At 41.2% G+C, this 16,277-nt stretch overlaps 3 protein-coding genes across 6 annotated transcripts in view; 2 read left to right on the plus strand and 1 right to left on the minus strand.

Annotated features, from left to right (window-relative positions):
• Nucleotides 1-4,505, plus strand: part of phc2b (polyhomeotic homolog 2b (Drosophila)) — a 30,811-nt gene extending 26,306 nt beyond the window's left edge. The window contains exons 11-15 of one of the 2 annotated variants that reach the window (XM_029503196.1): nucleotides 202-331; nucleotides 920-1,025; nucleotides 1,127-1,241; nucleotides 1,928-2,249; nucleotides 2,395-4,505. In XM_029503196.1, coding sequence (XP_029359056.1) covers nucleotides 202-331; nucleotides 920-1,025; nucleotides 1,127-1,241; nucleotides 1,928-2,249; nucleotides 2,395-2,549 — 828 coding nt within the window. In that variant the 3' untranslated portion in view covers nucleotides 2,550-4,505. The remainder of the gene's footprint in view (nucleotides 1-201; nucleotides 332-919; nucleotides 1,026-1,126; nucleotides 1,242-1,927; nucleotides 2,250-2,394) is intronic. The other variant, XM_029503197.1, reaches the window with a different exon arrangement.
• A 1,094-nt stretch (nucleotides 4,506-5,599) lies between these two features.
• On the plus strand, nucleotides 5,600-12,113 carry LOC115043135 (T-complex protein 11 homolog). The gene is made up of 10 exons (XM_029501325.1): nucleotides 5,600-5,724; nucleotides 6,452-6,542; nucleotides 6,667-6,796; nucleotides 6,890-7,010; nucleotides 7,593-7,813; nucleotides 8,186-8,322; nucleotides 8,951-9,132; nucleotides 9,898-10,079; nucleotides 10,437-10,609; nucleotides 11,301-12,113. Exons 2-10 carry the CDS (start codon nucleotides 6,464-6,466, stop codon nucleotides 11,531-11,533), a joined length of 1,458 nt encoding a protein of 485 aa, XP_029357185.1. The 5' UTR covers nucleotides 5,600-5,724; nucleotides 6,452-6,463; the 3' UTR covers nucleotides 11,534-12,113.
• Nucleotides 12,114-12,914: 801 nt separating this feature from the next.
• The window catches only part of anks1ab (ankyrin repeat and sterile alpha motif domain containing 1Ab), a 38,347-nt gene continuing 34,984 nt past the window's right edge, over nucleotides 12,915-16,277 (minus strand). For 2 of the 3 annotated variants that reach the window (XM_029501324.1, XM_029501323.1), the window contains one exon: nucleotides 12,915-15,337. In XM_029501324.1, coding sequence (XP_029357184.1) covers nucleotides 15,245-15,337 — 93 coding nt within the window. In that variant the 3' untranslated portion in view covers nucleotides 12,915-15,244. The remainder of the gene's footprint in view (nucleotides 15,338-16,277) is intronic. The other variant, XR_003840716.1, reaches the window with a different exon arrangement.

The raw sequence follows: 16,277 nt of genomic DNA on the forward strand, positions 1-16,277 counted from the left end.
CATCCATCTAATGGTTCACCCAAGGGGATATCCCAAAATATCTTTGTTCGTCACGACATAAGTCCCAAACTGAGAGATCTTGTTTGTCGTAGAGGCCAAGACAGTCAGTTCATGTTTAGTTGATGATCAAAACAGTTTTTCAATAGTCTCTATGCAACAAATTGCCAAACTAATTTGTAAATGTTTTCTACCTGACATCAGGTGGAGCGTCTACCTATTCTTATCGACAGCCCAAAGAAGCTCGATCATCAGCTCTCCTCAGACCCTGACAAGACTCCAGTCAGCAATGCGGCAAACAGCGACTCTGAGCCGGAGGACATGAATCAGCCAGGTGAGGCATGTACCGTAGGTTGGGTACTCCTGAAGGTGCTTGAGTCTATTATTTTCCTCTTCCAACCTGCTATGTCTGTCAGTAATATTTAGATACCAGTCTGTGTCAGACAACAACAGAGCTGCAGCAAAACTGCAAAAAATAAAAATGTGAAATTAGACCTATTAATTTGTTGTAGTTTTTCTTTGTTGTTAGTTCCACCAAATTGTTGTGGTGTGTTGCATTAGATTTCACAGTTGTATCTAATAAAGTGTATATTCAGTAAATGTTTGATCAGATTAGCTAACTGCAGGGTTTGCAAAGTCATCATTTACACTTTGTTTTCACACTGAGGATGCGCTGCTGCTGTGACATGACAGAACAACCACATGCAGGATGTGGTAAATAGGCATAAACTTCAAGCATGTTACATTGTCATTATGAATCGATAAGGCTAAACAGAAAACCCCAAAGCCTTGTTTTAAATACAAGATATTTCTTTTTGGCTGCGTAATGCTGTACATGATGTATATCAGAAGTTGACCAGTGGACATTTACAGTGCATTTACTGTAGCGTGTGTCGTGTTTATGTTGTTCACCCTCACTCAGAAAAAGAGCAAGAACCGAAGCTGACGTGCGAATACTGCGGCTGGGTCGACTTTGCGTACACCTTCAAGGGCTCTAAAAGATTCTGCTCTGTAGTTTGTGCAAAGCGGTAAGTCAAAAGAAAAAAAAAAAAACAAACAAACAAACATTGCTTTACAATTAGCTGGTCCTCTGAGAATTGAATATATTTTAATGCTTCTATGTGAACAGGTACAATGTGGGCTGTACTAAGCGGATAGGCCTTTTCCGTCCGGAGAGGAGTAAACCAACAAATCGCTGGCGTAGAAGATCCCAGGGTCGCTCCAGTATAGAAGCTAAGAAGCAGGTATGCATCCGAGCAAACACACACACACACACTTTGTGTGAAAACTTCATCATCAATGGCTCATAACCCATCACATACTGCCTACACTGCAGATTTTATATCCTCCACATTTCACACTGCATGCTTCTTAATGAATTAAAGCATTATTTCTGTTGGTGCCTGATTGTCTCCCTCTGTTTTTAAAGAGTCATTAAGTTGTCTGCGATCCCTGTCAGCCTTTATCGGTTACCACCAAAAATGGGAAATAATTAGTCGAGATTTTCTGCTCCCTGCATATGCTATGTAGACAATTTACGTTACGCATAGTGCACCTACATACTTCCTGAAACACTTAATATAGCTTTGCGTCATTAAAGGCTTCAGTATTTCAAGATAAATAATAACTATGAAATATCTCAAGATTTATAACTAAATTTCTTTGACTCACACACCATCTTTGTCTCTGTGGGGGGGTGCTTTTGGCTCGTGTTTAGACAAGGTAATTGTTCAGGCTTTGGTATTGATCCAACACCTCTATCAACTTCCTGTGGGTAGATTACAGTCATTTGAAGTCATTGTAGCATAAATCTCACATATTACCCCTTCAGTCCTTGCTGCGACAAATGTACCCGCAGTGTTTTAATAAGGAATCCTTAATTTCTCAAAAGCTGAGCCTTGATGCCATACTGGAATGTTTCCCTTTTCAGAAGTTGTCCCCTTCACCGCAGACTCAGGGCGGCTCCATATCCTCACCACATCCCTCACAGCCCAGTCAGGAGGAGTCCAGCCCGTGTTCAGATATGTCCAGCTACGAGGAGCCACCATCTCCCCTGTCAGCAGCCAGCTCCGGCCCCCTGGTTCCTGCTCCGGCCCCAACTCAGGTCCCCATCCATAGGCAACCGAGCCGGGCCTCGGACCAAGAGGGCTGCGCTGGGAGAGATGGCCCTTCACTCTGTCAGCGCTTCTTACCCAACGACCCTGCCAAGTGGAATGTGGAAGAAGTTTATGAGTTTATTCGTTCGCTCCCAGGTCAGTGGAGTAAACGGAGGCCCTGGAAGCCGAGTCGTAAAGCTTTCATTAGAGAAACAACCAGCTTTACAGCCCCATTTTGCTTATTAATTTTGTTTTACAATGATTAACTGCAACTTGCACTCTTCCTCTGTTGTTTACGCAGGTTGTCAGGAGATCGCGGACGAGTTTCGGTCTCAGGAGATTGATGGACAGGCATTGCTCCTGTTAAAGGAGGACCACCTCATGAGCACCATGAACATTAAACTGGGACCTGCACTCAAGATCTTTGCGCGCATCAAAATGCTGAAGGACTCATAGCAGGGGTGTATACGTGCATTGATCTAGTGCATCTGAGTGCATTTGTGCGCGTGCATGCGTGGGTGTATGAAAAAGTGAGTGGTACGTAAAACCTTGGCACAGGGCAAAGGATGCATCTTTGTAGCACTGACAGCACTGTGACCATGACTCCTCTCCATTAGACAGGTTTCTTTGTTACAGAATCTCATTTCAGCTGGACTTGACCTCACAAACTGCTAGTACTCACCTGCATCAGCTCAATGTGACTTGAAACTTTGGCTGCCAGGACTGAGACTGGTGTTACCAGTGGAGTAGCGTTTGAATCACACAGGCCTGCAGAGTGATATCAAAGTTCTTAGCCTGTGTTCACAAGCACTAAATGGGTCTTTTTCAGTTGGGAACAATGAAATCAGAAGCACAATGTGAGCTATGCCAAATTCCCAAATCTGGATTCTTACATTAAATGAGGGAATAACTTTAATTGATGTGGCCGAATGGCCAGTTTTCAAGCATATGAGCTGTATCCGGATCTTTGATGTGGAGAAGAAACCTGTGAAAATGCAGGTGCACATGAATGAAGACCACATTGCAATCACACTCATTTAACCAGACTAGAATTTGAGCCGGTCTGGTTCGCATTGTGATCAGATCTTAAGACAGGTTCAAAGAGAGCTGAGGGGGAAAACAGACAGCAAAGGATGTTCAGGGTTTATGTTAACCCAGAGTTGAGCAGGGTGAAAGACTACCTAACCAAGTTTGTCCTTGTTATCTCAAGCTATCTGTTACAAAGCTACAGAGATCACCTTCTTCTTCTGAAAAGGAAAAGTGAGCAGAGCTCACACAGCAAATTTGCTTTCACATGCCTCGTCCTGTACCTATTTTAAATTGAAAGATTTCATCATGATGTGAACAATTAACATAACAAGAGCACATATTAATTGTAGATGTGGTTGCAAGTGGCCAAGAGGCCTTTATCAATCGCCATTAACCAGGTAGCACATGTAAACACTGATTGTGTGATAACAGCGGGTGTAAATTAGGCGGTTCAGTTCAGTGGAGAACATGAGGCTCAACGAACAAGCAGTGCCAAAGTGTACTACCTGCTCAGCTGTGACTGGGTTGGATTGTGCTGCAACGCAGTCGTTGCTGAACTGACGTATTAAGACACACGAGTGAAGTCTGAATTTATTATTATATTATTAGACATGTTATTTGTACAGTTTTGTTAATGTCTAAATGAGAGAAATGACTGTTGCTGGGAACAGGCAGTTGCATTCATTAATTTGTTCATTTTTATTCAGTAGATCGTCCTTTGCCTTTTCTCACAATAGGGCTCTCACGGCTCTGGAATACAAAGCTTGAATGCAGACAAACCGTCAAAGCAGCTGCTCTCATGACATTGATTTTCCTCTCATGAGGAGCTTGCCACTTTTCTCCTGCAGATTTAGAATGCTTACAAATCTTGTTTTGTTTATTTTTTTTGTTTTGTTTTTTGTCTTCAGAATGACTTACGAAAATGTGACATTGATTTCTTGTCTCAGTTTCATAGGATGCTAAATTATCCAAGGAACAATTTGGGTATGCTGCTTTCTGCACAGCCTTGCTTTTGGCACTTATTTTCTTTTTCATTGGCTTTAATCTTATGAGACACAAAGTGATAACAGCATTCGTTTATATGTACATAGCAGCTGAAAGTGAGGAAAAAGACTGTAATTTAGTATGAAACTGACTTTTTTTTTTAAGTTATCCCTTTTATTTTAAAACAGAAATTTAATGGTGTTCAATATTTTGAAATATGCAAATATATAAATATCATGGCCTGAGAGTTGTTTTTTAATGTTTATATGATCATATCTATTTGTGTTTTGTGGCTGTGATGGAAGGTTAACTTTTTTAGATTATGCTTTGTTAAATGCTTGTATTTATCAAAACGGTTTGTTACACAACATTTTGCAATTATAAGTAATTTGCAGTACAGCTCTGTCTTGGGAGTTTTAATTGTTTTTGCAACAGCTGTATCCTCACCTCATCTCCTCTGATGACTCTTAAGTTTATGGGGGGTGTCATTCTACAGGAAGTATTTATTAGTGGGCTTTTCTTTTTATATCTACTGCTCAACTTGTGTATTTTTTATTTTTGATATATCTAAGCAGCCTCTTAGACATTATTCAAGGGTAACCAATCATATAAAATCTAATGATAGCTGACTGTTCTTGGGTCAAAAAAGAGATTGTTAAATGTGAAAAACAAGAGCCATTAAATGTTCTGGCATTTTTTGATGACAGAAAAACAGCAACAATAATCAGTGATTGTCAATTCAGAACTAAAAATACTCAAAGGACTGAACCCTCACAGGGAAATAAAGCAAACCACCAAACAGATTTTTATTTATTTTTTTTTTTTAAGTGTAGCGATACGATAACATTTAGAGACAGATTAAATAAGACTATATGAATGATCAGAACAGAACTTCAAAAATATATAAATAAATATTCAGATGGTGCAAACCTTTGTATAAATGAATACCAAGAAAAAAAAACAAAAACAAAACATTTAAGTTTCTCTAAGATTTTTATAGAAACCTGATAGATTTGCTCACCATGCACACATTCAGGTCAATGAACAGGACATTTCCAGATGTTCACACATTATATCTGACACAACGGGCCGGAAAATACAGGAGGAAGTTTTGTTTTGTTTTATTTTGTTTTTATTTTTTCAGGGCGGAGGAGTCCGGACAGGTGAGCTCTGCAATACAACGAGGGGGGCGTGTCTGACTTCCTGTCGGACACGCCCACTATTTTGATTCAAGAATGGAAGGAACCACGAGAACAGGAAAGATGATAAACTTTAACTCCATGTGTGTGAAAATGTACAAAAATCAGATGGTATAAAAAAGACAACAGAAGAGAAGACAGCAGTCTGTGGTTATACCCCCCCCGCCCCTTTTTACTGCTCTCGTGACATTGATTTTTTTTTCCTCCCCCTATATCGACCCGAATGGTTTAGCCGGGTTTGAACGCGACCGTTGATGACGTCACTGCGCGTGGAATTTAAACTGCAGAACGGAACGTTGGCGTTGAACTTGACAGCTTCGCTCTCAGTCTTCCGGTTTGTTCAACAACAACAACAACAACAACAACAACAACAACAACAACCACAACCACAACCACAACAACCACCACCCCCACCACAGGTAATTCGAACCTGTAAGAAATGGAATATTTTCATTCCAGCTCCGTTTGCAGCTTCTTCCTGTCCTCTGTGTGAAGTGTTTGTGTTGTTCTCCATTACAAATAGCAGAAGTGGAGGAAATATCTAAAAATCACATTTTATTGGGATTTTTTTTTCCCACATCATCGACAGAAAGGTTTAAATAAACTTATAGTATTTTAGATGGAGGAAACGGAGGTATCACATTTCGCAGTTCTTCTAAAATAATGTCTAAGCAATTGATTGATTAATGAATCCTGAATCCTCAGACTGTGTTTAATGATACATGATAAATGTCTTCAGGTTATTATTACTCATGCTTTAAATGTCAAAGAGCATTTTAGGTCGACTTAGTTGTTTGAAACTATTTTCTCGAAGGCTAAATTGTTTGTTTGCTTTTTCTCTCTATTGTGGATTCAGGTGCTGGTTATTTTCTGGATCGATCCATCTGTCTGTTTTGTTTTTTTAAATGTTAGATAAGAAAAGGACATCACAATTATCCAGAACAAAGACAACAAAGTCCTTCAAATGTTTTGTCTCCCTGAAAATTATCACCTCAAAATGTAAAAAAATATAATAATATATAGACACTGCAACCATGGCATACTTATTTAGGAATTGCTAAAATGATGAATGAAATATCAAATGGCAGACATTGTTCCCCGGTCATTGGATGTGTTAACTAGTTGTGATGTAATTTTAATGTTTAGACTGCTGCTGAAATGGCTGATCAGGGAGACAAGGGAGCTGATGATTCCCCCACCGACCTTCCCTGTCTGGAAAAACCTGACTCTCCTTCAGGTATGGAGCGTCGTCATAGCTGTTATTGTTTTCAGGCCCATCCAGGGAGTGTCAGTGATTGAATTGTTAGCACAGTGGCAGCTTCACTTATCTGTGGGTGTGTGTGTCCTGTCTGTGGTGTCAGGGAGCCCACCCACCGCCTCATTATCCAGCCTGATGGAGCTGGAAAGTTGTGTTTCCAACCTGAGCCTCGCGCACGAGATAGTGATGAACACAGACTTCTGCTTGAAACCGAGGAGCCCCCCCACAGGCAGGCAAGAAAAACTTTCCAACACAACGGGAGGGAAATTGGTTATTCTTGTTTAGCTAATGAATTGCTGGTTTTTCTACCCTCTCCCTCACTGTAGTTTGGAGGGCAAAGCGATAGAGATTGTTCATCAGGCATTTTGGGACAGTCTTCGCGAGCACCTCAACAGTGAACCCCCAAATTACAATCCTGCGGTCGTTCTGCTGCAGGACGTCAAGAGTGTAAGTCAGAAGCAAAAGCACTGAATTCAAATATTTGTATTATATTTATCATATTTATATGATATTGTTGATCACACTGGACACAAGCTGGCAACTTTGTTATTTCTATAATATGAAGCTCAAACCTAGAGCTGAAACAATGTAATATTTTAGTTATTGATTATTTAACATTGCAGGAAAAAATCAGGCCATATCAGAACCTAAAGATCAACAGTTCCCTCAGATTTCATGTTTATTTTCCAGCTAAGTCAAGAATATAAATATACTAATTATTTGACCGCTTTTGCTTGATCTGTTGTTGTGAACAGTTCAGATAGAACACAAAAGAAAATGCGTTTTTGTACTTCTGCCACATTGTCTGCTTCACTTGTTGAATTTAGTGACTGAATATCAAATGTGAGGAAGCATAAACATGTGAACTACTGTTGTGAAAATATTTTCCAAGGTTAAATTGAGACTGAATATCGTATAAAATGTACATGTGGAATAAAATAATTTAGCTCACACAGACACATAAAAGGACACACAGAGCATTTGCTGCATATAAACTACACTTAATGCAGCTTTCATGTTTTCTATTAGATGCTTCAGTCCCTGCTGCTGCCCGGCCAAGTGAGACTGCGATCTCAGATGGATGAGGTCTTGGACATGGAGCTGATCCAGCAGGAGGTCGATCACGGAGTTCTGGACCTCCACAAGCGGGCAGGTTACATCATCAGTACCATGGCAGCTTTGTGTGCACCGGTCCGTGATCCAGAGGTCAGAGCACTGAGAGATCTCAAGGACCCCGTGGAGCTTCTCCGGTGAGCAGCAGGATGACGCCTGGCCAGACCTCTGTCATCTAATAACCCCTGTTTGGTGCATTTCACAGTCTGAGGCAGCAGAGTTTTCAACTTGCACATGTGCTTAAATAACATTAAATACATTTTAGTTGGCTTGTTATTCTGATGTAGAGTTGGATATTTCAAGGAAATGCTAAACGTCAGGCATAATGGACAGCTTGTCCAGTTACTTTACACTTTCTCACACACAATCAACGTTCTCTATTTATTCTGTCCTCTCCTCTGCAGAGCAACGTCTGTTTCAAACATGTATTATAAAGTTTGCTTAACTTACAGTTTATGGTTTTTTGATGAAGTCTAACTTTAACACAAAGATGACCTTTACTTTCACAGGGAGATCTTTCGTATCCTTGGGTTGATGAATACTGACATGGTCAACTTCACCATCCACAACTTTAGACCTTATCTCCTGCAGCAGGCCGTGCAGTACGAGAGGGCCAAGTTCCAGCAGATTCTGGACAAGCAGCCAGGTGAGTGTGAGGGACGTCGCCTGAGTGTTTTTAAATCTCTCACATGGCTGCTACAGTGTCAGTCACAGACAGACGGCCATTGTGTTGGATGTTGGATTTATGATTCTTGGTCAGTTTAATAAATCTCTCATCCCTTCATAGACTGGGAGATGAACTGGCACTTTGGCTCAGGTATTCTGTCCAAGTTCATCTCAGTGTTTCAGTCAGTCATTATCTGAGGGTCAAAGCCATCAACTCTGAATTTGTCCTCTGGGGACAAAATGAGAAAGAGAATCACTCGTGTTCTTGATGATGTCCTCCTTCATTCATCATTCAGTACAGCTGCATCAAATGTATTTTTTTCAAAAATTCCAAATGTCGTATTCATACTTGATTATCACTGATTTGTTCTGTAAAATGTCAGAAATCGTCAAACTTCAAGTCATACAAATTTTCACATTTGAAGACCTGAAATAAGAGAAATTTAGGCATGTTGGCATAAAATATAATAATTTGTATAATTTCAGAAGGAAATGTGACGATACTTTATTTACACCTGCATCACAAAAAGCAGCCTGTGGATCAATGGTATTTAAATTAAATGTATTTAAATCATTGTGCATCTCTGTAATGTTCCCTTTTCCATCAGCTTCCCTGGATAACACCATCGCTTGGCTCAAGTCAGCAGCGTCAGAAGAGGCGTCGGCCATCAGCGCTCGGCCTGATTCTCCCAGCATCGACAGCCAAGATGCTGTCAGCGCCACCACTGTCCTTCACCGGGCCTACATACATCTGCTACACTGGGATCTGCAGGACCAGAAATATCCCGAGGTCAGCCACTGCCTGCAACATGACATCACACCACACCTTCCATTCCAGTAATATTTTATTGATTATTGGGGAATGTTCAGTCTCCCCATACACTCCTCCTCACCCTGCTGCATATTACAGCATGTGACAACACATTAGAGCTCATGTAGTGTTGTAGCACGGTGATTCAACTCAACGCACCCACACAGACCTGTCAGACTGAATCAAGTACGCCTTCATCAACATCACCCGTCGTGTTTCAAATTCATCTGAACGGATTCTGAGACAGCCTGTTCGCCAAAATCCGTTTTTATAAAAGCGGACATTGTTGCTTACAATAATGTTAATTCATTGAACTGTGAAGTGGCTGAAAACGATTCACTCATTTATCCATCAGGCCATTTTTAACAGTTCCAACCATTTATCCTCTGTATCAATGTGTTTTACCAAACCAGTGTTTGTAGCTCCATTTATGACTATTTATCCATCTTTTCTGTCTTTATCCATCAGTTTGAGCTAAGTAGCTTTCAAAAACTCTTATTGTTTAGTGTTATAGCTTTTTTTTTCACCACAAATCATAATTTTGGGGATTTTTTTTGTTTGTTTGTTTGTTTACTTGCAACTACCTGAATTTCTACAATCCTTCTGTGTTCCTTATGACCCCTGTAAAGCCTAATATCCAACGCAGCTTTGCATACGCAAAACCCAAATCCAGTCTGGACACAGTATTTATGCTGAAAAGCCCAAGTGATTAAACGTGTGACCCTGATCCTGCCCTCCACACAGACCGTGCTGATGGACCGGGCCCGCCTGGACGCCCTGGGCCAGCAGCTCCAGGTGCTGGTCCTGGAGGCGGCCGTGCTGCTGCTGATCCAGGCTCAGTGTGGGAGCGCCGTTTTTTCCCTGCAGGGGTTTGTAGGCAAACTCAGGCGGTCCGTCACTGCCCTGCTGGAGGGCAGTCACACCAGGTAAGAGGAGGATGTGGTGATGCATGTACCCGCTGTCAAAGGGAACAGGTAGTGTATGAGAAGGAAACCAATGGAGGTGACAGGAGGCAACTAGCTTGTCAGAATGGATCCAGCTAACCTCATTCTATCTGTTCACGTCATGATTAGTGCAGAAATGTGGAACAGCAGCATGCGACATCCAAGGTCTGTACACGCTCTGGTCCAAGCTGCCCTAAAATGTGAAACTAACCCTAACCCTCCCCTAATCATCGTCTTCATTAACCTTTTATTTGTTGTATCTGATTACTCATATGAATGGGGACTGAGACACAGCTAGGCTACTGGTGACGTGCTTAATGTTGCTGTCTGATGCTGCAGGGACGCTGACCTGAGGGGGGCGCTGCTGGGCCTCGGGGAGACAGCAGTGCAGCAGGTGAAAGAAGCTCTGAGCGGCCTGGGAGGAGCAGCGCTGCCTCGGGACAATCAGGATCTGCTGAGGGGACAAATATCTGACCTGTGGAAACACAACAACCCTGTTCGCACACTCATAGGTCAGGACACAAGTACTTATCGCTGGATATTGGTGGCTGTGTTTCAACTCTCTTTTGCTCATTCCTTTTTTTTTGTCTTGAAACTGTTTAATTTGCTTGTGAAAATTTCCTAGAGGCCAATTTGACATCTTCAGGTTTCATTTTCGTGACTTGATTAGTTGTTTGGAAGCACAAATAGAAAAATACCAAATCTGTTCACAATCTATGGAATTTATTGCTGGATACTGTTAGTTCAAAACCCAAAGATATTCAGTTTATTATCACGTGACAGAGAAAAGCAGCACATTATCACATTGAAGCAACAGTTAGTTTTACCATCACTATAGTTGATCAAAATAGTTGCAACAGATTCATTTTCTGTGAATCAATCCAGTAATCCAACAGGGAAAATACCATGCCATTTCTTTTGTTGGTGGTTTTCACATTTTGTTCAAGATATGGTTTAGAAAAGTCAAACATTTCAGTGCGATTTTAAAAAAAGAAAACCTCAATGCTTAGAATTTCAGTTTAATTCAGAAGCCTCGTATATTTGGATCTGTGCAACTTATCGGTTTTCCCTCAACGGGAGAAACATGCATAATAATCTGTAATCTTTGGTGAGGGTCACCTACGTCCACATGCCTTTAAATTTGAATGTGTGCTGCTGCAGAGAGCTGACTTCTTCCCCTCCCTCCCTCTGGATCAAATGTAGGAGAAAGAGTACAGGGCTTCCTCCAGGCCATGCTGCAGGGCGGCCCCGCTAAAAGGAGTCCAGAGCTTGTCCCCGCCCTCAGGCTGGTTAGTGCTGAGCTCGCCGAGCTGGGAACGGCCTTTGGGCGAATCGTCCACTTCAACCGAACCGTCTTTGGTCCCTTCTACGCGCCCATCCTCAGGAAACTGCTGTTCCCACCAGGAGAGGCCGCGGCCGGGGAGGATTCACGCTAGACGGAACGTGACCTGGACGACCTCCGGTGACCTTAACAGAATCTGCCATGTGGTACTCAACATGTAGCTTCAGTGAGAATGTTAAGAGACGTCAAACTATAAACACTTAGCTGCCAAAAAAGAGGCATCATCCTGTCAGTGGACTGCTGCTTCTTCCTCATAAGAAACATTTAAAGTCTGCTGGAAAGGAAATGTTTTTACATCAACACATGAATTGTGAAGGTTATGAATTATTATTGGAGTGCATTTTTAACAGCACAAAACATTCGGAAACGGACTGCGTGAGAGGAAAGTAAGGAGTGACAAATAGTTTATAGGGCGTTAATGGGAAAAATCTGCAAGAGGCAGATTTAGCCAAGACTAATTGAGAGGCTGAAATAATCCATTGCCTGGAAACCATCCCTGGTTTTCACACCTTTCACTCTGAAGGTAGACACCCTCAGGAAAAACGAAATACCAAAGAAAATATGCTAACAGTTTGTAAATACTACTGAAGATGGAATATTTAGCTGGTTTCTTATTTTTATGTTAACAGATGTTTTTGTATAATTTGCCAAATACAGCTTGCACTTTTTTCTGATCTTGGTTTTCTGTTTTTTGTCTCCTTTCTTTTAAATACAAATCAAAGATATCCTCAATGTTTCCCCTGCAATAGGTGGCATTAGTGAAGGGCGGGGCAGTGAACAGAGGTTTATTTGTAAAGTAATCCCAAATTGATTGGTCACCATTTTCCAAGCAGCGATTCAACAAACGGCTGTAAGGAGTCAATTGTCACACAAAACTAAACTCACTAAGTTCCTAAACTCAGTGGCTTCTTCATGGCGACAGGAATATTAGCTCCAAATTTTTAATTCACTCCACTGCACTGTTAAATGTAAAAACATAAAGGAAAATAATACAATAAAAATGATTACTATAAACAAATGTACCTGACAAAGATTTATTTGATGCATTTCCTGCTACACTTTTTGCTTAGTGAAGCCATCGTTTGGGGAAATAAAATGAAACTAGATTTTCTTATGATACAACTTTTAACATCGCTTTCTATCAACACTGAGAGGAAGGTCACTGACTTTACACTCGCACAAACTGAAAATGACTGACTCTGGATCACAAGCTGCACCAACCACTAATGTCTAATGTCGGGGAAACACTGAAGGTGGAGCTGTCACTGTAAATTTTATGATCCTGTTCTGTCCTTTCTTACTCAACCGTAAAACAAAATCAATGCTGACAACAGACTTGAGAGGGCTTCTTTTGTCATTGTATTATTTAATTTCATGAATATAATATTGCTTTGAAATTTTAAACAGTATCACATTTTCATTGACAAACCACACTCTGTCCACAAACATGGGCAAAGCATTGTATGCTGGTAAAGTTTTTTTTTTTTTTTTTTCCCCCCTCCTCTACATTTTGTTACATTTCTCTTTCCCCTTTCATAATCCCCACAGTTATCTTTCTCCGATAGACCTGAATCATTAGAAATGCTATTTAACGGTCTACAGTGCTCTAAACATTACAGTACCTACATGACAAAATCAGAAAGTCACATGGAGGCCAGGAAATAGACCGGACCTTTCTCAGGACAGGAGTGAAACCCCGGCCCTGCTCAGCCAGTGACGTGGGACAGGTTACCTTCTGTCAGTGTGTTGGGATTCATTGCGGGGGCAGTGGAGGAGCAGGGGGACATACAGAGTGAGATCTAAATGTCAGAGCAGCACTGGTCGGCCCTGCACGTTGCGTAAGGCTTACCTCTCATTTTCTCTCTATCTCTTTTCCACTGCTCTGTCCACTAACTCAACACACGCAAACACACTCGCATCGGCTGCTCCCCTTCAACTCACAGCTTGGTATCCGGAAACTTGAACGCTGGGGTGAGCTACACAAGGAAAACACCAATGTTAAAACAGACCGGTACATGCACAGCCATAACATGCCACCAAAACTTGCTTTAAATAGCTGCTGCTCATTAAAGTGTAATGCTTTTATATTATGCATCCAGACTAGAGCAGGTTGTCTTGGTGACACACAAAATGGAAGAACATACGTGACAAAAAAGTGTTGGAGGGGTGACGGCGATGGAGACATGAGGGAGGAGTGAGGATGAACCGCTGCATTGGTGTGTAACAAAGAGAGGGGAACATGAAAAAGCAAATGGCAGGTGAGCGAGAGGAGACGAGACACTGCTACGGTACAAACAACCACTGCTCAGGCCAAAACACAAAAAACACTGGCAGACATGCATCGTCAGTGAAAGCTAACGGTGAACAGTCAGAACACAGTGGCAATGACACAGCCACGGTACCGCACACAGACCGGTTACAGCTCAACAGTCTGTCTCCAGACACACACCGTCCTCCGGAGGTGAGCTCAAAACCTCACGTCTCCTGCAGCGCACACACAAACGAGGACAGTGGCCAGTGATGTCACGGTCCGAACTCCCATGAGGACAGACAGAAACAAGGCGCACAGCACGCACAGCAGGTAGTGCACACGGGGGAGAACCCACAGATATGTGTCGACTCCACAAAGAGCATTTCTGAGTCACAGTGCAGGAGGAGAATTCTTTAAAGTAAAACAAAAACTGTGTCACGTTCTCAGCAAAGCAAATCCATTCGCATTAACATCACACCAGAGCAACATTTCCTCTTGGCTCTTTTCATGTGGTGGAATTAAATCTTCTCACTGCCATTTATTTTCAAGTGACACACTTTGCGTGTACTGTACGTTAATTGTAAATTGGTGTGAAACGTGAGCAGGGAAGCATCCCCACGTTGTCATCACGATAAGATGCTATATTGGGGCTCGTCAATTTACCGGAGATGTTGAGAGTGTTTTCATCTAAATATGGCACCAAAGTCAGAACACTCCATCTGATTTTTGTCTCTTATGGTAGCATCCTTTTTGTTTTTTGTTTTTTTGACTCTGGTTGTGTTAATGTCGGGATCTTCATAATCACTTCTCAATCAGATTTCAGCGAGCCCCCATCTATCAAAAAGTATCACAAAATGCACGAACGTCCTATTTGCACCGTAAGAAAAGAAAAGAAGGCATTAAAAGGGATAGTGCCATATTTTAACACAGTGGGGTTTTTTTTTGTTGCTTTTTTTTTTTGTTTTGTTTTAATTTTTTTTTTTGTTTTTTTAATTGACAAGAAGAAGATGCCACGATTTGTGGTCTCTCAACGAATGCTGAGAGGCACAGGGCAGTACAAGGCCAGAGCAAAGACTCTCATCTGGACAGAACTGTACCATCGAAAGAACAACGTCATCCCAGTCACAGTCGATTTAATAACACCAGGAAAATGAAGTGCTGTCTATTTTTTTTTTCCTCCTTTAGTCTTTTATAAGCAGGGGACGGCGTGCAGTTGTTGGATGTGGTGGTGGTATACAGGGAGGGGATGGGGGGGGGGGAGGGGCTTTAGGGCTTTAGTTGATTATAGATAACCCGAAATGAAGTAAGGCTGTTGGCCTCAGTAAAGTGTCAGAAACGTGTCCTCCTGTGTGTGTGTGTGTGTCTTTTTTTTTTCTTTTTCTTTTTTTTGTACGAAGGTTCAGTAGTTCTTGGTCCGTTTGAGTTCAGACATCAGTGATAAATTCATGAACCATCCATCGTGTTGATATGATGAGTATTGTACAAATGCGTAGAAAAAAAAAAACAAAAACAAAAAACAAACGGGTTGTTTGCTGCATGTTGCTGTTTTGTCTTTCACTGATTAATTGTCCGTCTTGCATCCCATGCTAGCAAAGCAGCCTCCTCATAGTGCCTCACAGTGGTAGATGCCTGGTAAGACAGGACAGGCTACAGATGGAGAAAGAAAAAAATAATAACTGTCTTGATGCAAAACAACCAAACAATCAAATAAGACTGTAAATAAAAAAAAAAAAACAAAATTAAAAATATATATTGAAAAAGAAAAGTATCATATTTACAGATTTTAAGTCTACATTTTGAGATTTCAAACGTATTCCGTATAAGAAAAAGCTCAGATTCAGAAAAAAAAAAACAAAACAAAACTAAATGCTTTCTTGCTTTGACTATCAATAACTGGCTAACTCAGGAATGGTCCAAACAGTCAGTCTGATCTATCCAAAGGTAACAACAACCCCCCGCCAACTCCTCTAAGACTCCACAATTAGCACGTATCACATTTGTTCCATCTACAGGATAACTAATTTCTGTTTTACGGGAAGCTGTGTCAGAGCTCTTAATTATTTTTTAACAATGAGTTCTAAACAGGAAGAATTATAACAAGGCAACCTCAAAAGGAGCTATTAAGGACCCGCAGTCGCACAAAGGAGCAGGAAATTGTTTGGCTTATAATGACACGTAAAGCAGCGATTTGTCATTTTTACACTCCGGTTTCTCAATGGATTAAACAAACTACATATTAGCTAGTGAGTGTTAGAGGTGGCAGGAGGTAGATTTTATTACCGCTGGACAGAAACCAGGGAGGCCAGTCTTTATGCTTAGCCGCTGGCTGTGGCTTTACATTGTCTGCTGTACGAACTCGACTGTTATATCGATCTTCTCATTAACTCTCTGCAACAAAGGAAATGACTATATTTCCCAAAATGTCAAATTATTCCTTTAACACTGGCCCCTTCGGTATGACAAATACAACTAGGAATTTACTTCATCCTATTAATTTGAGAGAGCAAAATAAAAGTGGTCATGCTTGTTTTGCCTGTTAAGAATTCTTTTTGTTTTTCGTCTCTTTGTTTCTTTAAATAAATGGCCT

Source organism: Echeneis naucrates, chromosome 5 (genome assembly GCF_900963305.1).
Source record: "Echeneis naucrates chromosome 5, fEcheNa1.1, whole genome shotgun sequence".
Taxonomy (NCBI): domain Eukaryota; kingdom Metazoa; phylum Chordata; class Actinopteri; order Carangiformes; family Echeneidae; genus Echeneis; species Echeneis naucrates.